The sequence below is a fragment of the Sapajus apella genome, unplaced genomic scaffold (assembly GCF_009761245.1).
Source record: "Sapajus apella isolate SASKATOON/1434 unplaced genomic scaffold, GSC_monkey_1.0 scaffold41, whole genome shotgun sequence".
In the NCBI taxonomy this organism is placed as follows: Eukaryota; Metazoa; Chordata; class Mammalia; order Primates; family Cebidae; genus Sapajus; species Sapajus apella.
This window is the reverse complement of record NW_022436981.1, coordinates 4,723,148-4,747,206: the sequence shown is the minus strand read 5'-3', so window position 1 is coordinate 4,747,206 and position 24,059 is coordinate 4,723,148. Positions and strand designations below refer to the sequence as shown.

General features: G+C 35.3%; 1 protein-coding gene across 1 annotated transcript in view; it reads left to right on the top strand.

Moving 5' to 3' along the window:
* The window catches only part of LOC116565785 (24-hydroxycholesterol 7-alpha-hydroxylase), a 101,269-nt gene that overhangs the window by 23,554 nt on the left and 53,656 nt on the right, over window positions 1-24,059 (top strand). The window contains exon 7 of the mRNA XM_032299602.1: window positions 569-659. Within this exon, the coding sequence (XP_032155493.1) occupies window positions 569-659 (91 nt within the window). The remainder of the gene's footprint in view (window positions 1-568; window positions 660-24,059) is intronic.

Genomic DNA, 24,059 nt, shown 5'->3' with positions numbered 1-24,059 from the left:
CTAATTTAGAGCCAAAAAAGGACTCTATTTTTGACATTGAGTACTCTCATAATTCAGTTTATGGAATGATTTCCTGCTATGTTTTCCTGGGTTTATTTAAAACTACTACATTTCACTTGCAGAATATAAACTTTGCTAATTCACTTGTATTCTAAGGAAATTAAATCTTGAATTGTTTAATTGTTTAAATCTTTGTTTTGGATTAATATTCTTAAGTGTCATAATTAGTTGCTTCTGAAATTTTAATATATGCCTATATAATATTTTATGTTGCTCATTAATAAGAATAACTTTTATCATTTTTTAGTGAAGATAGATGTCTAATCTATTTAAATAATATAGTTAAATTATGGTGCCAATGAAAATTTAAATATGACTTTTTAGAGTTATATTATGTATCTCTTATTATAATATCTGTTGTTTTCAAAGGATGCTTTCTACTAATGTGCTCTTAAGGTTAATTTAAACATCGTCCTTTCTATACAAAAAAAATTATGACTAATACTAAGTATGCTTTTGTTTACCTTCAAAGAGGTTCATATTTTTGATATATGTTTTTCTTTTTAAGGTTGCGTTTTGGACACTTGCATATGTTCTTTCTCATCCTGATGTCTACAGGGCCATTGTGGAAGGCATATCTTCTGTGTTTGGCACAGCAGGTACTAACCTGAGTTAAGTTATATAGAAAGACACAGCTAATAATGCATGTTTGTCACACATTAATGGCAAAGCAAAATAATTCTGTAAAAATTCAGCATAATCCAGAATTCAACATAATTTGTTATATGTCATGATATAAATTGATCAGGTAGAATCCTAGAATTTAATTACTGTCAAGCATTTTAGTACAACTCCTTCATTTTTTAAATGATGCAATTAGTGCTACAGAGATTTTGATTTGCCTAATTTCCTTACTTAAATATATATGCACATGTTTGTTCTAATCTCTTGGCTCCTTACCTCAGTTGAATGAATGTCCACAGTTTTGATGTTCAGCATTTTTCAGATTTTACAGAAGTAATAGGGTGTATATTTCGTATAAAACATAAGAGCCCTAATGGGAATATAGAGGTCAGGTAAGGCTTGCTACCAAAGTATTATTAAAAGACAACAAACAGGCTGGGCGCAGTGGCTCACACCTCTAATCCCAGCACTTTGGGAGCCGAGGCGGGCGGATCACGAGGTCAAGAGACAGAGGCCATCTTGTCCAACATGGTGAAACCCCGTCTCTACTGAAAATACAAAAAAAATTAGCTGGGCGTGGTGGCGCATGCCTGTAGTACGAGCTACTTGGGAGGCTGAGGCAGGAGAATTGCTTGAACCCAGGAGGCGGAGGTTGCAGTGAGCCAAGGTGGTGCCACTGCACTCCAGCCTGGCGCCTGGTGATGGCGTGAGACTCTGTCTCAAAAAGAAAAAAAAAAAAAAAAAGACAAACAAAAAACAAATAAAAAGAAACAAAAAACCCTTACAATTATTAGAAATTTGACGATTTAGGAACTGCATATAGGGATTGTTGTCTTGAACTCTTTAGTTCAGATATCAGCTGTTTGTCATCTGTTTTAAAAAGCAAAATAAAGAGTACTCAACTACCTGTTTATTCAGCATAATTTGACTAATCCGGGGAGTGGATTTTTTTTTAAACTTCTTAATATTTCAAGTTATGTGTCCTGATATAAAAAGAATAAGAAATGATAGGGTTTTCTTAGATGAAAACAATATAACAATAGGGCAAAAGGTATGATGCCAGTTAATGCTTTTCCCTCTCCCCTCCCTGATTACTGAAAATATTTAAAGTTTTTTTTTTTAATTGCATCTTATTGAGTTAAACCAAAAAGCCAACTCACTTGGTAAGCATGAATATCTAAGTAATACTCTCTGAGCCTTAAGTATGCATCAGCAGATGCTGGACCTTATAGAAATGGTGAGCCTTGGCATCCGTTAATGCCAGCAATGCTAACAGGTTAAACTCTAGAAAGACACTGATGAATACAAGAGAAGACAACTGGCCTTTATGCAGCTTGCATCTACAAAGCAAACAGAAATGCATATGCCCGCATATCTACAAATGGGAAAAGGCAATGCACTCTTGATTGTCAGATATTCTCCTTTATCATTTCCTTACTAGAGTCTTTTCCTGACTTAGGGTCCTCAAAATTTGTGGTCTTTAGGGTACAAATAAATAAAAGGGTAGAGAATAGCTTCTGTATAAGTATGGTTTTTAAAAAAGTTTGATGTCTTTTATAAATAGTTTTCAGTTCTGCAGTGGTGTCCTGTAGACTGAAAGCATTGAAATAATTTAGCTGTTACACTGGTAGTACTATTCGAAGGAGCATTTTTTTGTGTCAGAAGAGAAGAATGGGTCCTGAAAATAAACAAGAACATAGAAAAAGACCAAAATTTGTGGTCTTTAGGGTACAAATAAATAAAAGGATAGAGAGAGGATAATGGAGATAATGGGGGAGTCCTCTCTTACCTGAAGGCCACAGCGGAAGTGTATCATTAATCTAAATTTATTTTTTTTTAATTTTCTGCATCAACCTGAATTTCTCCAGTGCTTGAATCTGGAACTCTTGAACCTAGTTCTAAGGAAGAAAGACAAAACCCTTTGTCTTTTTCTATGTTCTTGTTTATTTTCAGGACCCATTCTTCTCTTCTGACACAAAAAAATGCTCCTTCGAATAGTACTACCAGTGTAACAGCTACCTTATATCAATGCTTTCAGTCTACAGGACACCACTGCAGAATTGAAAACTATTTATAAAAGACATCAAACTTTTTAAAAACCATACTTATACAGAAACTATTTAATCAATTCATACATAAGATGTAGTAGCTGTTCAAGAATTTAAATGTTGTGAGAGGAGTCTGCAGATCCTTGGAGGCTGATAGCAAGGAAGAATCCATGTGTCCATACAAAGGATTCTGTCAACGAAGGAACCTTAAAGTACATTGTATTAGTCCGAACTCTCCAGAGAGATAGAAACAATAGGATGTAAATAGATACATAGATCAAGAGAGAGAGAAAGCTCAAAAGACATTTATTATAAAAAATTGGCTGACCTGACTATTGAAGCTGAGAAGTCCAGTGATGTGCTGTTTATGCAGGCCCTCAGTGGATTGGATGATGCACACTTACATTAGGTAAGGCAGCCTATTTTACAATCTACTTTACTGAGCCCACGAATTCAAATACACATCTGTCATCCAGAAACACCCTCTCAGACACACCTAGAATAAACTTTAATCTGAGTACCCCAATGGGCAGCCAGACTGACATATAGAATTAACCATCACAGTAGGCATCATCTAATCTGTTTAGTTTTTGTTTCTCTGGAGAACTCTGGGTAAATTTACTGACCCATGTATGGGAGGGCAATCTGCCCTACCTGATCTACTGATTGAAATGCTAATATCGACTAGTAAGACCCTCACAGACACACCCAGAAATAATGCTTAGCCAAATCTGGGCACCCTCAATCTAGTCAAGTTACACGTACAATTAATCATCACAGGCATGGAACAAGAATCTGACTCAGTATAGCAGTTTTTCCATTCTATGCTCTTGTCTACTGCAAGATCACCATTTCCTTCTTAGGGATGTCTTTTGTGAATTTCCAGTGCTGTATCTCTGTGGTCTCAACACTCACTTCTAGGCACTTTGCCCAACTTTCTTATAAAACAAATCTCAAGGTAAAAACTACCATTGAATACTTGGGAAAGGAAGGGGCCAGACTCATACCACTTTTCTAAAGGCAGTTAGTTCATGAACTACCTTGATAGCTGCCTTTCAGCTTACTCTTGTGTTCTCTATTTGTTTACTTTAAAATGAGAACTTCTTTAGGGCTCCTTTGTGAAGATGCTTGCTTAGCCCCAATTATTTTGAGTGGTCCTTTTCATTATTCTACTTCCTCTAACTAATCCTGTATGCCTTCTACCTGTCTTTATTATCTGTCTAAATCTTTATTATCTTCCTAAGTCTTCATTATCTGCTTCTTCCTTTTCTTGTTTCCTAGCTGTGTTTTTATTTTTTAATTGCACACTTTTTAATTTTAATTTAATTTAATTTTTAGAGACAGAGTCTCACTTTGTCACCTGGAGTGCAGTGGTATGATCATAGCTCACTATAACCTGGAGCTCCTGGGCTCAAGTGATCCTTCTGCCACAGCCTCCTAAGTATCTAGGACTACAAGTGTGTACCAGTGTATCTGGCTTCATTTTTTTAAATGGGACATTGGGATAGAGGAAGGTAGAAGTAAGTGTGTTCTCAGGTTTTCATCTTGAGCTATAAGTTTATGCAAATGTAACATGCATCAACTTATAAATAAAATTATATATAACTATATAATTCATACATCATAAAAGTTACCCTTTCAAGATGTAAAAATTAGTAGTTTTTAATAAATTTATAAGATTGCAACCATCAACACTATCTGGTCCCAGAACATTTGTATCACCATCAAAAGAAACCTTATACCCATTAGGAGTCACTTTCCATTTCCTTCTATTTCTAGCTTCTGACTGCCACTAATCTGCTTATTGTCCTGACACATTTGCCTTTTGTGGACAGTTCATCTGAATGGAAACATATGATATGTGGTCCTTTGTGTCTTGCTTCCTTCACCTAGTGTACTGTTTTACATTATAATGTTTTACGTTAATTGATTTTCAGGTCTTAAAGTATCCATGCATTTCTGGAATAAATCCTGCTTAAACCTGATGTATCATTTTCTTTATATGTTGCTAGATTCAGTTTGCTGGTATTTTTTTGAATGAATTTTGCATCTATATTAATAAAGAATATTGACATAATTTTCTTTTCTTATGATAACTGTTTGGTTTTGGTATCAAGATAACTCTGGCTTTAGAGAGTGAATTTGGAAGTACTTCTTCCTCTTCTAATTTTTGGAAGAACTTATGAAAGATTAATGTAATTTATTCTTTAAACATATGGTGGAATTCACCAATGAAGTGATCTAGTCCTAGTATTTTCTTTTTGACAAATTTTTAAAATTAATCCAGTTTTTCTGCTTGTTACTGGTCTATTTACTTACCTATTTCTTCTTGAGTCAGTTTTATACTTTATGTCTTTTTAGGGATATGTCTATTTCATCTAGATAATCTAATTTGTTGGTATACAATTTTTCATAGTGTTCCCCACAATCAATTATATTTCCATAAGGGCACTAGAAAAGCAAATATTTCATTCCTAATTTTAGTTCGGGTCCTGTTTTACTTTCTTGGTCATTGTAGCTATTTATTTGTCAATTTTGTTTTCAAAGAACTAACTTTTTATTTTTGTTAATTTTGCTTGATTTTATTTTTCCTAGTGATTTTTGTATTTAATTAAATTTTGTTCTAATTTTTACAATTTCTCTATTGATATTCTCCATTTAGTTCTTTAGAAATGATTTCTTTAATTCTTTGAACATAATGAAAATATCTGATTTAAAGTCTTTATTAAGTCCAGCATCTGAGTTTCTTCAAGGACCCTTTCTATTGATTGCTTTTTTTCTCTGTGAATAATCTATTCAGACAGTCTTCTACTTATTGTGGTTCAGTTATTGATTTTTTGACTTTCTAATAGTATGGAAGTGCTACACATTCGACCGGGCATAGTGGCTCACGCCTGTAATGCCAGCACTTTGGGAGGCTGAGGCAGGCAGATCATGACGTCAAGAGATCGAGACCATCCTGGCCAACATGGTGAAACCCTGTCTCTACTAAGTATTCAAAAAATTAGCCAGGCATGGTGGTGCGTGCCTGTAGTCCCACCTACTCAGGAGGCTGAGGCAGGAGAATTGCTTGAAACTGGGAAATGGAAATTGCAGTGAGTTGGGATCATGCCATTGCACTCCAGCCTGGTGATAGAGTGAGACTCAGTCTCAAAAAAAAAAAAAAAAAAGTGCTACACATTCAAAATACTGTATTTTCTTATTTCATGTTTTGTTTCATGTTTCTTATTGTATTATATACCTTGTAATTCTTTGCTGAAAGCTGGGCATTTGAAATAATAGAATGTAACAACTCTGGAAATTAGATTCTTCCCATTTCTCAGGGTTTATTGTTGTTGCTGTTTATTGTTCTTGTAGTTTGTTTGATCATTTAGTGACTTTTACCTAATTTTGTAACATTTGCATTTTTTGTCATGGATAGCCACAGAAGTCTCTGCTCCATTATTTAGTGGTCAGGTATGAACTGGACAGATATTTCTTTACACCAGTAATTTAGAAGTCTCCCATTCTTTGCTAAGGGGCTGTGTGTGCATGTTGGGGCATGCCTTCAACACTCAGCCAAGCAGTTGACAACTCTGCCTTAGCTTTCACTTCCTACCTGTGCAAAGCCTCAAGGATGATGTAGGTGAAAGCTGGTGGCCTTCTCATGTCTTTCCTGAGCATGAGTACAGCCCTAGGCAAATGAATGGCCTTCTAAATTCCTGGGAATGCACTGGACCTCTGCAAAGCCACTATGAACAACTCATTTCCTAGCCTTTCATTTTTATCTTTTTGGTTTGCCTGTTGTTTGTCCAACAGTTATCTACTGACTCAGATAGCTGCAAAGTTAAACCATTGTCTTTAAAGATTTTAAATCAACACCGCTGGAGGAAAGTCTTTTCTCACTAAGCAAGCTCCAAGTCAGGTCAAATAAACACAGTCTTGCAAGTAAGGTCTTCTAGGAAACTGCCAAACTTGTGGAATAATGAGAATACTGTAGTAATGAGGTTTAGAAGAAGTTCCTACCTTGTTCTGCCCTATCTAGTGACTGCTGGGTTATTGGTTTTCACTGTAAATAGGACTACTGGCTTTTAAGGCTTCTATGGAGATGTAGAGAGGGGGATGAGAATAGGGCAGGTTAAAATGACATTAAGTTTGTTATTCTTATCAAGATTCAGCCATTTTTTTTTCTTGAACAGACATTTTTGAATTGCTGCAAAACTTTGGTTAATCTGTAGAATTCTAAAAAACTTGATTCTTAGAATTTTTACCAAATTTCTTATTGCTTTTAAGGAGGGAACTTTAGGAAATCCTTGCTATGCCATTTTTGCGGACATCACCCTGAATTATAAGTTTTAAAATTTCTTTTAGAAAACTTCCCAGATTTGTGTGGATTAACCCTTAATTCATCTGTTACTTTACTTGGTCCTCAAACTTATCTTTTGAGTGCTAACCATGTGAAGGCATTGTGTAAAGTACCAGAGCTATGAAGATGACTAAAGCATGGTCCATGCTCTTGTGGAAATTTATGAACAAAATGCTTTTTGTAAAAATTGAAAGCAGGTTTGGAAGTATCCAGAGGATTTTAGGGGAGAAAGGGGAATATTTATATTGTTTCTTTGGAGACATGTACCTGCTGGTAAATTCAGTAAGATTCCTGTGCCTGGAACTCTTTCCCCTACTCATCTTTCAGTCAGCTTGAATGTCACGTCTTCAGATAGATATTTTAGTCTTACCCCATCTTAAGTCACTTTTCCCAACTCTGCCCTTAGTGATCCTCTGACTTGTCTTACTCTATATTTCCTTAAAAGTAACAATTAGAGAATCACTAACTTAAAAATTGTTTTTATTTGTTTATTTATGTATTTACCCCACCAGAATGCAATCTCTTCACCAACAGAAACTAAACGTAGTTGGTCTTTATAGTACCCAGCTGCCTAGAACTTAAAAATTATTCAACAACTATTTTCTGAATGAGTTTAATGAACAAATGTAAGAATATATGGCAAGTTTTAAGAGATTAGTGTCTTGGTCAAGTCTCTACTTACACCTCTATCACCCATCCCATTTGACATTTTATATGAAATGAATGTTTTATGTGAAGACTATTAGACAGTTTTCTGCACTTACTTTTTGAGTTAGCAGAACCCTATTGCATGATAGTCAGTTGGGGCCACAAAAGAAGCTAGATCCTTTATTCAGGTTTCCACAGGAAAGGCAGATAGGGAACAAGTCAACAGTTTAGCATTGGCTAATTTGAATAACCCCGTGGGTTCTAAACTCTAGAGTGGTCTCTAGTGGCCTGTATCTGGCCCTGAGATGATTAAGGCAGAGAACTATTGCTTCCTGGTTTATGTGGGCCACTTAGAGGAGGTATAGTTCTAGACTGGTTGTTGTGCATGTCAAAGGTATGCTCCGGGCTGAGTTCTGTGTCAAATGGAAGAACTGGCTTACCCCTAGAGGTACCGGAGCAGTCTCTCCACAACCAGAAAGGCTTTTTGTTTCTTTTAAAGATGTTATACATTTAAGAAATGTTATTATAAAAATTTTTACATACCCCCACAAATCATAGTATACAGAAAATTAAAAAATATATAAAATACCTAATCCCAGCCAATACCTGATCAGTACTTTGAGATACTGAGTAATTTCAATCCCAGTAATCCATATGAATGGTGAATATAACTTTTCTTTAGGGTTTTGATCTCTGTGAAGTATTTTTTTGCCTATGGTTTTATTTTGCCCTTTGATCTTGGGTGAAACATATATTACCAAATCATTGAATTGATAAAGAATATTTTTGCTTTGTTATCAAATTTGGGGATATAATTCCTAGGAATTAGTCATTTTGTTTTAAATTTTAATGATAAGTTTCTACATATTATTTTGATTGCCTGTCATAACCTCATAATGTAGTGTGTACACTAGGGTCAGACTGCCTGAGTTGAAATCCAGGCAGAGACACTTATTAATGGTGTATCTTTACTCAAATTACCAAGTTCTTTAAGCCTGTTCTTCTTTGAGAAGTTGGTTAATAATAATCTCATCTTGTGAAGTTATTAGGAGGATATCGCAAATGTAAATTGGATAGATAGTACAGTACCTGGCGTATCAAAATTGCTTTGTAAATCTTAGCTATGACCAAAACCGATACAACTATATTAGTTGTATGAAATTTTATAATCTTCCCATATTATGAAATGGGTGACTCTTATAACTTTGAGTTTTTCTACTTCCAAATATTAGTCAGTGGTTTTTTTTTTTTGAAATAAGATAGTTTTCTTAAATGTTAACAGCAACAAATGAATTACTTTTATATAAATTAGCCACACTTTTGAAGGTGCCAAAATGCAGCAAAAATATAGCATGAGACTATTTATATCTAATATTGTCCGACAAGATAGGAATAGTAGAAACAGCAATAGTTAATACTCAGCACTAATTAAGTAGCAGACCCTATTTTAAGTGCTTTCCTTGTTGGTTTGTTTAATCCTTGGATCATGCCTCCTAAACATTATTATTTGCCTGAGTTTATGCATGAGGAAACTGAAATCCCGATTAGATAACTTACCTAAAACCATACAGCTAGCAAGCGATAGAGGTGTGATTTGAACCTAGTTTGTTTGGCATGAAGGCTGATAATACAAATTAGCAAATTTCCTTGTTTCAAAATTGTACTTAGAATCCCTGAATTATGATGCTTCAATCCAATATCCAGCTTTATTCCGTTCCAAGTTGCTTTCACATTAATCTTGCTAAAGCATAGCTCTGGATATAGCTACATGTATACTCAGAAAATGTTCCTGGAGTAGCATTCCCTGGTACCCATGGCCATTGTGGTAGGTTTTATCCACCTTTGCATGCAAAATCACAATCTAACCAAGGTAGAATTTGGAATACCCACTGAAAACACTCTGCAGTTTCTTTCTGCTGTGTGTTAACATTTATAACACTGAATATGATTTAATTCTAATATATTTATAAGACTTTACATGTAAGTAAACTTATAGATTAGAAAAAAATATTTTCAAAGCCATTCAGCTCCTGTTTGATTTAGAAAATATGACAAATAGGACATCCGTATGTATAACCCAGTTGTTTTCCAAAACATGACATGTCTGCCAAGACAGTAAAATTACCCAAAGAAATTAAGGGCAACTTAACCAGAGCGCTTTAACTAGAGCTATGGTTCATGGTTTATGTAGACGATCAAATAATCTTTACTTGTTGCATACCTATATCTTCTTCTGACCAAGGCCACCTGGACACGTGGATCCCAACCCTAATTATCTCTAAGATTTTGTTCCGTTAATCAATCACCAATCCCTTGGTAGGTTCAACATCTCTTTCTCCACTGGCTCTTTTCTCTCCATGTGTACTGACACTCAGTACACATATCTAGTGGCCTCTCATCTCACTTAGAATGAAATGTAAAGCTTTTAAATGGCCTCAGAGACACTTTGTCATCTGATTCCTGTCTAACTCAAGGACCTCATCTCTGCCCTTTCCTTCTTGTTTATTTTACCCCAGCCACGCCCATGCATTCATTTATTCAACAAATATTTGTTGAGCTCCTGTTATATGCCAGGAACTGCTTTAGGAAATTGGAATATATGAACAAAGTAAATATTACTTTTTTCTTGGTGCTTAACATTCTGGTAGAGGAGACAAAAAGTTAACAATTAATACATAAGTAAACTCTAAAAGTAAAAGGTGATAAATTAAAAGGGGATATTAAAAGGTGATCAATATATGTTAAAGGATAACAGAGGCCAGGCATGATAGCTCATGCCTATAATCCCAGAGCTTTGGGATTGCTTAAGGTCAGGAATTCAAAGCCAGCCTGGGTAATATAGTGAGACACCATCTCTTTAAATAAAATTATTAGCTGGGTGTGGTGGCATGCACCTGTAGCCCTAGCTACTCAGGAGGCTGTGGTGGGAGGATCGTCTTGAGCCCAGGAATTTAAAGTTGCAGTGAACTAAGTTTGCACCATTGCACTTCAGCTTGGGCACCAGAGCAAGACCCTGTCAGAAAGAAAGAAAAATAGATGAGAAAGAGCAAAAGAGAAAGAGAGAAAAGGGAGGGAGGGAGGGAGGGAGGGAGGGAGGAAGGAAGGAAGGAAGGAAGGAAGGAAGGAAGGAAGGAAGGAAAGAAAAGAGGGAGGGAGGAGGGTGTGGGGGGAAGGTAGGGAAGGGAGGGAAGGGGTACAGAAAATCAGGAATGCCAAGAATGGGGGAAGGTAGTATTATAGTATTAAATAAAATCAGTGTAAGCCCTAATTGGCAAAGTAAGATTTGAGCAGGGACTTTAAGGTGTTAAGAGTTAGACAAACAGATACCTAGAGGAAGAGCTGGTTAGAGTCAGAGACAGCAGATGTGGCCTCACTGTGGACTCATACAACCCTTTGAGATCACCATCATGATGGCATTTCTGCTGGAAGACGTTTGTCCTTTTTTTATTTTTTGCAGAGAAGAATGTGAGCACATTTCTAAAACATGGTTAATATTAGGTTGTAAGAAGAGATTTAGGAAAAAAACTTATCTTTCTTTGTCACATTATTCAAAACAAAATTTGAACTATCAATGTGTGGATTTCTAAATAAAAAAATTAAGAGGGTGAGCATTTAGTTTTGGATAGCACACAGATGTTCTAGTTAAATTATCGCACTGTTTTAAATAACTCAATAGCTTAGACAAGTTTGAAGTATCATGAGTAATGTGGGAGATATAATTGTACTTAATCTGCTTTTATGGAGTCTTTCAGCAAAGGGTCACTAGACTGGGAATAGACAAGGAGTGTTCTTGAATATATACACACAAATATACATATATAAATATATTTATAAAAAGATATATAATTATAGTTTACATTATATTTATATAAATATATATGTAATGATATAATAAATACACTTGTTATATTCAAATATATATATATATTATTTACAAACACATATTGATACATATCCATTTTTGGCTATGCAAAATCTGAACCCTGTGTTTTAACAGAAACTTGCCTACCATAGTAATGCAGAAAAATGCCAGATTTTTGTTTTCCTTGCCTCCCTTGAAGCTAGGATATTATCATGAAAATAAGACTTTGCCAATCACATCTACCAACCCCAGACTTTGAATTGAGAGTTAATAAAGAAATGGAGACTAAAAAATTTTCCCTGCAGTTTTTGCAGGATAAAGTTTCTGGGGACAGAGTGTCATTCAGTATCCTGTTTCAGTGGCCACAATCATCAATGGCAGCGTCACGTTTGCCAGACCAGGTCTGTAGCCTGATTTGGAGCAAGATTCCTGGCTATACACCCGTTAAGCCTGGTTGTTCAGCCCTCCTACAAGTTATGTAAACTACTTAATAAACTTTCAATAAATTATTATTATTTTACCAAATCAGCTAGATTTAGGTTCTATTGCTTGCCTCTAACAGATCTTGCTGATAAAATATAGAAAGTGTAATAACCAGAAGTGGAGAAAAAAGTCAAAGTGACAAACTCAGCTGTCAGGAAAAGTGAATGGAGCCAAAGGAGAGAATGAGCATACTCTCCTATGGTGGTGTAAGGGTAGGATGAAGAAGAAAAGACACATTTATCCATATTTTCTGCTGTGATTAATGTGCAGTGGACTTTTTATATTGGAAATGTCTATAGGAAGCAGAAAGTCAGGTGAGAAGGGAAGTGTGAAGGCTATGAACCTAGTAGGTTCTTATGGTGATGGAAACTAGGAAAGACTAAGCGTACACTTTCATGACAACTTCTCCTCTATATCTCCTCTCTAAATATGGTAAATCAAGTTATTTCGCTGGTGCAAAAGTAATTGTGGCTTTTGCCATTACTTAATTTACCATATTTAGAGAGGACATATAAAGAGGAGAAGATATAATGGCTTCCATCACCACTGAGAAATTTCTTCTTCCTGTGGGGTTTTATGTATTCTCAATATGGTGAATATTGTTGTATCCACAGAGCTAAAGAATAAAATTAAGTTATCAATCTTTTTACTTTGATCTTAAGCTGTATAGTATTGCAGATTCAATTTTATTTATTTAAATATTTACATTTTAATTTGTTTAAGGAGCATTTCATCAACCTATCATTATGGTTTACTTTTCTATTTTAATTAAAATATAATTTTATTTAAATTTTTAAGGTACACATTTAGTTTTTTTTTTTTTTTTTTTTTTTTTGCTTCGTGTTTTGTTTTTTCAAAATAACTGCCAAAGTGATAACAGATCATAAAAGATTGACAGTGTAAGTACTCACACTTATGGGTAACTGACCTAAAGCAATCAAAGGCATTAATATTTAGCTCCTGGGTAGGCTGTGTTATAAGGTAATTTTTGTTTCTAATTCAGGACTTGCACTGTGAGAATGTGCCTGTCAACAGAGGCTCATTCTATCTTAAAAAAAAAAAAAGCAAACAAATAAAAACATGCTTGAATTTTTTTCACTGTGCATTTGACCTTTCCATGTCTGCTTTTTAACATAGGGTAGCATACGCCAGCATGTCTTTATTTTTTTTAATCAGTTTTACTTTGCCTTTGTTTAAGCACTAAATTCATAAACATTTTCTGTTAATTTACAAGGAACCAGATTAATTAATAGAAATGTATCTGCATAGAAATGATTCCTATCTCACATGAAAGTCACAATTTGTACATTGTAAAAGGTACATACAGAATTTTCACTGGATTAGAGAGTTAGCAGTTGGATTCATGAATTTCAATCCCATCAATTACTAATTGTGTGATCGTGGATGAAAGAGAAACCTTACTCAGAGGCAGTCAGCGGTGTTTGTTGGTACCACTGTGTTTTGATTTAGCAGCAATCCTGACTAGAGATACACCAACACTGTGGGATGGCCAGGGTCTCTTCCCCGGTGAAATTGACTCCAGTAGCTACACATTATACAATGGTGAGGAAAGCATCTGACTCTCCTTACAAATATAAACAAGTTTAAACACTAGTAAAGTGAAAGATGAGACTAAGATTTTACAGCGATATTCTAGGTAAACTGTGTATTGTCTGCTTTATTTTAATTAGTTCATTAGTTTTACTTTATTGCATTTAAGCATTTTTATTTATTCTTGAAATCTTATATATTGTCATTGTTTACCCATATTATAACCTGTATGCAGCTTCCCTTCACTTGGATGTGTCTCAGTACCATCTTGCCAACCAATAACAACCTTCTTGGAGGACTCCATCATGGCATATTGTAGACCTGAGTCCCTTTAGTTAACTTAAGCTCACACTCACTACCCAACTCCAGCCTGCCAGGCCCAATGGCTGATGGCCAAAGTTGTGTCTGTGATAGATTCTTGACCCTTTGTGTGGTGTATTGTCCAAAATAATGAAGAAAGAGATCAAGTAGCAAAGCCAGGGACACCCTGGTGGAATTATGAACAGAAGGAAGTTGTTATTTTTAGAAATTATCTCCATTCTCACTGGTGGCCTGACAATATGAACCTAACAAGAGATTTTGGGGGCTATAGTTTATCATACAGGAAATTTCTCACATAATCTCATTTACCTTTGCTAGCCTAGCTTTTAAAATCCAAAGATACCCAGGAAATAATAGATTATGGAGGAGCTTCTTACAAACTACTTCTCATTTATCTACCTTGAAGACCACATATAGATTACTTAATAAAGCATTTATAAATGCAAGTAAGTTCATTTGAAACTATTCTTTCTACCCTAAATATATAATTTGGTTATCTCCTTATTCCCCTGGCCTTGAGGATCAGGATGATGTCATTTTAGAACTCATAACTTGTGATTTTCCAATCTGCTAACCTAGCCATATCGACTAGAGTGAGACTTGCACGTCTAATACCTGGCTTAGGAGCGATTTCTCAGGAAGCTTTATTTCTCCCACTGTTTTCTACCTATAATACCTGAAGTGGGTCTTGTGATACCCTAGCTCAAGAGATTTTGTGTGAAGTCAGTCTCTCCTTTTTTATTGCCTAGCTTCAGTGGCTGAAAGTGATGCGTTGGATAGCTGTAGATTATTTGATATCCCTGTTCATATTTATAAGCTTGGAGATAGGTTCTACTCTGGTGCCTCTCATTTTAAATCTTTCACTATCTTATTCCAGGGCAGCACTGTTGATCTGCTGTCTTTATTCTCTGCATTTTTCATTTAGACACAATTCTTTCTTTAGAGCATTCTGTTGGTGATTTTTGCAAGCATTTGTATAATCTCTTTTTATTCTTTAGGATATACTAAGGTAAAAACTATTAAAATCAGGCTGACATCTCTCCAGAGAACATAAGCCAAAAATTCAGACTCAGACTCAGTACACTGACTTTGTACATAAGAGTATTTTGAGATCAAAATTTATATTACATATTACTATCTTGTTTTGGCAATATTCTCTTCCTTGTATTTATCATGTATTGGACTATATCCTTTATTCCTTGAAAAAAATATCATGATTATGAAGCATGCTCCATTTTTGTCTTCCAGTAAATAAATTGACAATCTATTTTTTAAAATGTGAGAGAAACACTTCTTAAAATTACACAAAATATTTTTTCAGAAGAGAATCTTACATAGTTGACTTGGTGTAGGGGCATTGAACTTCTTTTCACATGATAGAATGGGATTTGGGATATTTTAATATGTCCATGTATTGATGGAAGAAAGAATTGGGAGGGTCAGTCTGTCAGTTCTCCTTATCTTCCATTGGATGTAATAACCTGTTGTAAGTAACTTTGCAGTCCTTCATCTCTTAATCCATTATTATCACTGCCTTTTTCAGGCTTTGTCTATTGTTATGAAATGTCAAACCGAAACAGCTGAGCAGGATCTACTTCCAAAGGTTATTGCTTATAATTTTTCAATAGGAATATGTATTTTTGATAATAAAATCTTATCTTAAATCCTTCACATGCCAAAAGGCCAATCCATCCTTATAAAAGTCAGAACTAGAACTGTAGGCCAGAAATGACTGAGGTGCTTGGAAAAAGCTGGTGGCTAGAGGAGGAGAGTGGAAAGACATGTGGCTTGCCAGGCAACTGCTACAATCCCTAAGGCCTCAGTGCTCATATTCCCAGAGTCCATGAACAATCTCTAGGCTTATTCTTTGCTTTCCCCAGTTTGTATTCACCACAGATGCTTTAAATTACTTTTTAAGCCTTTCTTCTCATGTTTCATCTCCCCTTCCTATTCATTTAACTGGCATTTCTCTTATATAAAGAAATCAGACCAGGGCAGGACCTATATGGAGGAAACTACAGCATTTAAAAATATACATATATATATTTAAAAACAATCTAAATAAAAAGGCGTATCACATTACTGGATGGGAAGATTTAATATGAAAACACCAACACTTTTCAGATTACTGTACATGTAATTATAATGAGAATGCCATTTTTTGGGGGGGAGTAGTTAGCTAAATGACTTAAAACTATATAGAAAAATAATTGTGACTATAAATAAAAATTATTAGAAATGTGACCAGGCGAAGTGGCTCACACCTATAATCCCAGCACTTTGGGAAGCTGAGGTGGAAGGATGGCTTGAGGCCAGGAGTTTGAGACCAGCCTGGGCAAAATGGTGAGATTGTCTCTATGAGAATTCAAAACAAAAAACAAAAAATTGCCGGGTGTGGTGGTATGCCTCCATAGTCCCAGCTATAGATGGGACTATATATTGGGAGGCTGAGGTGGGAGGATCACTTGAGCCCAAGAGTTCAAGGCTGCAGTGATGGTGCCACTGCACTCCAGCCTGCAACAGAATGAGAATCCATCTCTTCATATACATGAAATGTAAATTAGTAAGGCCAGATTCACCCTAATTAAAGCCAGATTTTAATAAGATATTAAAGCTTATTATAAAACTGCCATAACCAAAGAGTACACAATTGGCACAGGAAAAACACGTGATCTACATAACCTTTGCGTAGCTTTTACAATCAAAATTAAATTTGTGATCTTTTTTTTTCAAAACTAAAATAAAACTAGGGGAAAATGGTTTCTTTTAATTGTTTCACATTGTTGAGACAAAAGTTCCCAAACTGTCTATATTTGCAAAGAATTAATATTCTAGAAACCTGCACTCAATGGAGAGAATCTGTCTATAAAGCATTTATGGGGACAGCAGTGAGCTAAAAGGCATTTAACTTCACAGCTACCATCACGATCTTTCATCTGCTGTCATCCCCTCTTCCATGAATTTTCTGTAATTTGACTTAGTATCTTTCCCACAGATATTTTATCTCACAGAACATGTATAATAATAAACAGTTACAAAAGAGGTAAAAGTTTTGTAAGAAACAACAAACTCAAATAGTATATTGTTTTTCTCTGTTAAAGCAATATTTGGGAGGTAATATGGAATATTGATTTTTAAATTGAATTTTTGAAGGGTCCCTCAGCACTGTAATCTTGCAAGTTGCCTGAAATGATAGCATAAGCCTCATGTGTTAAAGAAGGCTGGAAAAGCTTATGTTTCACATATGTGTCCTCAGCTCTGGAGCTTCCCTGTGTGAACTTCCTTCTATTTTTCCCTTCATCATTTTCAAGAGGTTTCTGCGAGCTCTCTGAATGAGGCAACAAGACCCAACTAATTCCAGGGACCTATTCAACTCTTTTCCAAAAAGATAATCAATTTTTTTTTTTTTGATGTTAGGAAGATCACATTTACTCTCTACTGATTTTAGGTGCCCAATAAATTTCTAATCTATGTTTTCAGGTGACATAAATCCAGAGTCACCCCTTACTATGTGCAGGAGGATCTGTATACCCTCCAAGAGGGAGAAAAAGGCAAGGAGGCAGTGAGGGGAAAAAAAGAGGAGAAGGAAGGACTGGAGGATTGGAAGACTGTCATCTGGATTAGGGTGCATTAAATAATAATAACTGCTGGGTACTAGGCTAATAGCTGGGCAATGAAATAATCTCTACAACAAACCCGTGTGAAACGAGTTTATGTATATTAAAAACCTGCACATGTACCCCCAAACCTAAAATAAAAATTATTTTAAAAGCTCAACTCTCCTACACAAAGCAAACCCCTGTTTTAGTCCTCAGACCTCACTCCTTAGTGACCTCTCCATCCCTCCCTCCCCTCTTAAAAGCAAAGGAACCCCCCCGTTTCTTGAAACACTTTTGAAACTTCTTTATTCTTTTCATACCTGCTCTATAAATCCACTTAAACCTAATTTCTTCCCAGTTAAAGTCACTTGGTTGTGGCCTGCTCTGTGTCCCACTGATCACCACAGGGGGTCTGATCTGGAGGCTCCTCTACTACCTGGGGAAGGTCCAGCTGTTAGCACCATCAGCCACATTAGGGAAAGTCTGTATCTTTATTGTTCTGCAAAACAAAGTGCCTCATCATTTATTCCTTGTTTATCCAACTTAGTTCTAATGACCCTGTATATTCATAAATTATTTGATAATTTCTTCCCTTCCTATGGCTATTACTCTCTTTCTCAGTTCTGGAAAAATTCTAGGCATTCCTTTTACTCTTAGTCCTCAGGAATAAAGGGAAATTGGATAGGGAAAACGTCATCAGGTTCTTTATACAAAGTTTAAAATTGATTTTTCTTTTCAGTAATCAAAGATCAGTTTCACACTATTTTTTTTTCAAAATTAAAAGAATAAGTGTACAAAAGGGTTTATTGTTTTTTCCATTTAGAAGACAAGTCAACAAACACTCATCTCACTAAAAATTCTCATAAATCTGTAACCAGCTCATTCTCACTATTTGTAATTAACTCTCATAAAGCCTGTTGTAGGCCAGGCATGGTGGCTCTTGCCTATTATTCCAGCACTTTGGGAGGCTGAGGCGGGTGGATCACCTGAGGTCAGGAGTTCGAGACCAGCCTGGCCAGTATAGTGAAACCCCATGTTTACTAAAAATACAAAAATTAGCTGGGTGTGGTGGTGCATGCCAGTACTTCCAGCTGCTCAGGAGGCTGAGGCAGGAGAAACATTTGAACCCAGGAGGCAGAGATTGCAGTGAGCCAAGATCACACCACTGCACTCTAGCCTGGGCAACAAGAGTGAGACTCCATCTCAAAAATAAATAATTAAAAATAAACAAATAAATAAATAAATAAAACCTATTGTAAATGGTATCATCTACTTCAGATATTATCACCTCAGTAAGGGTGAATATGTATTTTATTAAAAAATAGATATATAATTTTTAAAAATAGAATTGCTGAACATTACTTTTATTGAAGTTTTAAACATTCCTGAAATGAAGGGAAGGATGTAAGGTTCTCTTTTTTCCCTTCTCCGGAACACTGAATCCTGTAAATTTATTTTTATCCTTTCTCTTTAGCTTTGTCTCTGTTCTCTAAAAACCGATTTTTTAGGATCTTACCTGGAGGTATCTGTTTAAGAAAACAAGCTGGAAATCTGAATCGTTTTCTGCCTTTATTCTCTCACAGGAATTGTTGTTATTACTTTATTATTTTTATGTAGAAGTCATAAAAAATGCTAAATATTTCTCAAAACTGTTACATAATTTTCTGAAATGACAGTATAAACACTAATTTTTATTATTTTTCACTTTTTGAAGAAATTACTATTGTAAAATTTGAAGAGTAGATTTCTTGACCAAATTTTGATAGGACTCATTGCTGAAGGTTACTGGATCAGTTTGTTTTTCAACTATTATTTCATGTGTATTTATTCCAAGTTCTTTCTCCTTTATGTGCACTATGATCTTTTGCACACACTTCAACTTTACATATTTTAAACAGGTTGTTCTATGAATATGGAAAGGCAGCCTCTGGGAAGGAAAGCTTACTTGTGACATAGAGGAGCAAACAGAACTGAGAATTCATGCTTTCAAAAATAATGAAAGAGGTGGTGGACTGTGTTGGGATGTATTCTTTAAATCTTCAAAGGTTTTTATTATTTGCATTTTTTCCGTCTTTCTATGTGACTCTTTATCAAGAGACACCTGATTTTCATTCTTGGAGAAGCACAGGGCTTCCTGAGTATTCAACTCCACTTTGCAACCCCACCTTCTGATTAAATCTTCTTGAAATTATGTTTCCAAAGGTCTGAATGACTTAGCAAATGCCTACCATTCCTCTTCTTTTCTGTTAAAATATAGTTTATGTCCCTGAAGTTATTAGTTAAACAAAGCTGTAGAAACAATTTTGCATTTATTTATCTGTCTATCTATTTACTTATGAAGTCTGCATGTGTGTGTGTGTGTGTGTGTGTGTGTGTGTGTGTGTGTGTGTGAATGTGTGTATGAGAGAGAGAGAGAGAGTTTATGTGAGGAGAAGGGGCTTGAAATAATAAGGAACCAGAGGAGCCATCTCTCAAAGAAGGACATCCTTTCGTGATTCTATTTGACTCTGTTCTTTTTTTTCAAGCCCAAGAAATTATATTTTTATGATTAAGTTTGGAATTTAAATTAGCTTTCTTTCTGAGTCCAACCCATTCTTCCAGGCTTAGTTGGAAATTTCAGCTGTAAGTGAGAAGAGACTCTTGAATCCTCTGTATGAAACTTATAGATATTTATATCCAGGTGTTTTGTGTTCTTGTTTCCAGGATCCTTTAAGGCAGTGGCTGTGCCTTTCTCATTCCCTTCTCGTCCTTGGGGAAGCTATGTGGCGTAGCAGCAAGGGTGAAGGCTTTCAGTATAGAGACATAGGTTTGAAGGCTGCCCTGATACTTTCAAGCTTGTCTTCTTGAACACCTTAACTTCTCTGAGGCACAGTTAGCTGACAGATATTTATGAGGAATAAATGAAGCAATCCAAAACATTTGTGACATTAGATGGACAATAAGTTAGTTTCATTTCCTTCTCCTCTCTTATAGCACCTATGCTTAGGCTAGCATGTAACAGATATGGAGCAAATTTTTATTGAGTGAATCAATGGCCAAAGTAATAGAATTTGAATTTGTTACAATTATTAACAAATATAACTTACAGATAATGTGTTATAATATGCTTGCCATTATCAGTATGTAATCCTAAAACTATATATAACATTTTATAAACATTTTTTTTAAATTTCTGAATGCAAGAATCATCTTTCTTTTATTTGATTTTTAACATCCTAAGCTTTGGTTTTACCACACCTAAACAGATGGTTTTTGAATTTTATCCCAAATCACTCATAGTTACTTTACTGGTCTGTCTTCTGTACTGGTCCCTGTCTCTGTTAGACTGTAGCCCTTTTCATGATTACTTTGGCATTCTTCCAAGAGAAGCCTTCTAATTTTAGAGTCAGGGTGCTGGAAGAACAAATCACAGATGTGCATTGAAATGTGCACAATATGGGCACAGAGCCATTTTTAAGAGTTATAGTAAAAGAGGTATTTTACACTAAAGAATCATTTGAAAACTTAATGTATTTCCTTTCCTTTTTCTTTGTATGGTCCAAGAATACTACTTTATTTTTCTCACATGACACTGAGATTTGAGAAATTAAAAATATTTTATCAAAATATTTATTTTCCAAGTGTAGGCTATATGTACATCTCTCATATATTTATAGGTCCTAATTTTAAATTCAAAACAAGCTTTTGTTTCTATATTATTTAATATAAAACATTTTACCCTTTATAATTTATTGAATATTTTATCCAAAAATGTTTTTTTTTCTGAAAGAGGTCATAAACTTCACCATTACTAGAGTCCAAACTATTCCAATACCAGAATTATGCAATAGGTCAGTCACTGTGGAGTCTCTTGGAGTCTCACAGATCTATTTCAGACACAAACTAACCGTTAGTTGCCACCTATCCTTGGTCAAGCAGAAAGATGCAAAATCTTTTCTGCATCCTATAGCTGCAGTAAAATAAAATAGAAAAAAATAGAGGAATTGTTTGATTGATTTGTCCAGGATAAATGCTCTAAATAGATTTTGAGAGAAAACAAATTTTTTGAAAAGTAAGATTTCGAATTTAAATCATAAGCTACTGCTAATTTATCTATAATATCCATTTGTGAAGGGCCCTAGCTTGCTGGAACCACCTTTGTTTTTAAAATAAAGGCGAAATTGTTGTGACTCCATCTCAGATTTCTCATTATCTTTGGAGGGAGAAATGGGAGAGGAGCCAAGAGGTAGAGGCTTGCGTATTTTCTAGCCTTCTCTTGATTCCTAGTTCCTGCATTTGCTGATTTTGCAATTTCTACACTCTTTCCCCTCTGCATGTCTGCCACTTTACTGCACTGCATTGTCTCACTGGAGGTCCTCCAGCTCTTTATTTCCCAAATTATTAACTTAATGTTAGCTGATTTTATTAAACTATTAAAAATATGAGACAAGGAAAGTAAAAATTACATTGTAGCCAGAAACAACTTTTTTAAGAGTTATAGTAAAAAAGAGTTATAGTAAAAAAGAGTTATAGTAAAAAATTAAAAGCCCTGTCTGCCAAACAATTTTCTTTGATATTCTACTAGGTTATCAGAGGCCTGTCCTGAAGCTGGACCCTGTGTCTTCTTGGAAATCTCCAGCCTTGCTTCCTAACCTTGCACACTGGCAGCCCCGGTTCCCTTTCACTTCCTGTGCAGAGCTACTCACTCTCCCTTCGCCTCACCATGGACATTCAGGGTTTCTACCACAGGGCTTCAGCTTCTCATATATACCACTAGGCAGTGGTTTTCTTGTTTTCTTTTTCTCGAGTACATTCTGGAATAAGCTTGTCCAACCTGAGGCCCGCAGGCCAGATGCAGCCCAGGATGGTTTTGAATGTGGCCCAACACAAAATCATAAACTTTTTAAAAACGTTATGAGATATATTCATGGACTTTCTCTTTTCTTTTTTTAGCTCATCAGCTGTCGTTAGTGCTAGTGTATTTTATGTATGGCCCAATACAATTCTTCCTCTTCCATTGTGGCCCAAGGAAGCCAAAAGTTGGATACCCATGTTCTAGAAGAATTTTGTATCCCTCACACATTTTTAAATTGGTGTCTAATAGTTGCTATCTTATGTTTAAGTAATTGTAAAGAATGTCATTCCTGGTATATTTTTTACATGTTCTTAGTCTATTTAAAATAAATATCAAAAGTTGCAGATTTATTAGTTCGCTCAATTACAAAAAAAATGTGTGCCATGTAACCTAATTCCCAAAGCCAGTTCTTATTACCGAACTAATCCAATTTATCTTCTAACAGAAAAGATCTGTCTTCATTCTTTCAGTCCAAATGAACGTGTTAATACATGTTGCTGTGACACACATCTCACTTTTGAATTGTAAGATCATCAGTTGGACAAATATGGTTTGTAAGCAAGGACTAGTGGACAAAAAGATGAAAGAGGACATGTCTGCTTTTGGCATTTCTTTCTTATGCCTGTTTTACTTTGCACTCAAGGGCTTTGAAAGCAAAGTCCTTTGGGTTCCATGCATTATCTAATTGCCCATTGTTTGGCACCCAAGAGATGTTTATACCTCAGGGAAAAATCACTAGAGAAAAATCAGGATGACTGAGAGGCAAGATATTCCATCATAAAGTGAGGAAAAGGTGATTGTATTAGGGAGATGGGAAAAGAGAACTGGACCACAGTCTTTCCTGATGGAAGTTGAGTATAAGGGAATTGATTTCCTTAACATTATTTGCTCCCGTGTTCCCTCTGGATATGTGAATATAATTTGAAGATGACTATAATGTATTCTAAACAAAGACATTTCTTTCCCTGAGAAGTAGCCTATATTTCTACAAGAAATATAGGAAAGAAATTTTCCTTGTAAAATATAGACTACCTCTTAGGAAAAGCATATTATAAAATAAGCATATTTTACAGGGTTATCCAGATACTATGCTAGGCATTGTATACTTGACTTGGTTATATAAATGATATGTGAAGTGAAGGCTACATAGAATTTATAATATTGTGAAATTCAAATGCCGGGATAAAATCTAAGCAATAGGAAGTACAGTGAGGAGCAAACCAGTAGCTTGTCCCCTTGATGCCCCATAAGCAGGGGCAAACTTTTTCTATATAAGGCAGGTAGTAAATATTTAGGCTTTATGGAACATAAGGTCTCTGTCACCACTCTGCTATTATAGTGTGAGGACAGCCATAGACACATTATCTAGTTTTATTGTTCAGGAGAAAAAATAAAGCTTTTTTCCCCCCATTTTATATGTTCATGCTAATAAAAGCTATTGGCTTTAAGTGTCAATATATCCAGTCAGGATTTTTGATTCAAATCATATTTTTTTTTACCCACTAAGTATACTTACATACATCTTATAAAATAGAAAAGATAATTTAAAAGCTGGCAATAATAACTGCTTTAAGCCTAGACTGTCTAATAATAAAATCCAAGGATGTCTTCTACCTCTTTTAATTCAGTACCGTGGTTCTTAAAGTGTGGTACCTGGACCAGGAGCGTCAGTATCACCTGGGAA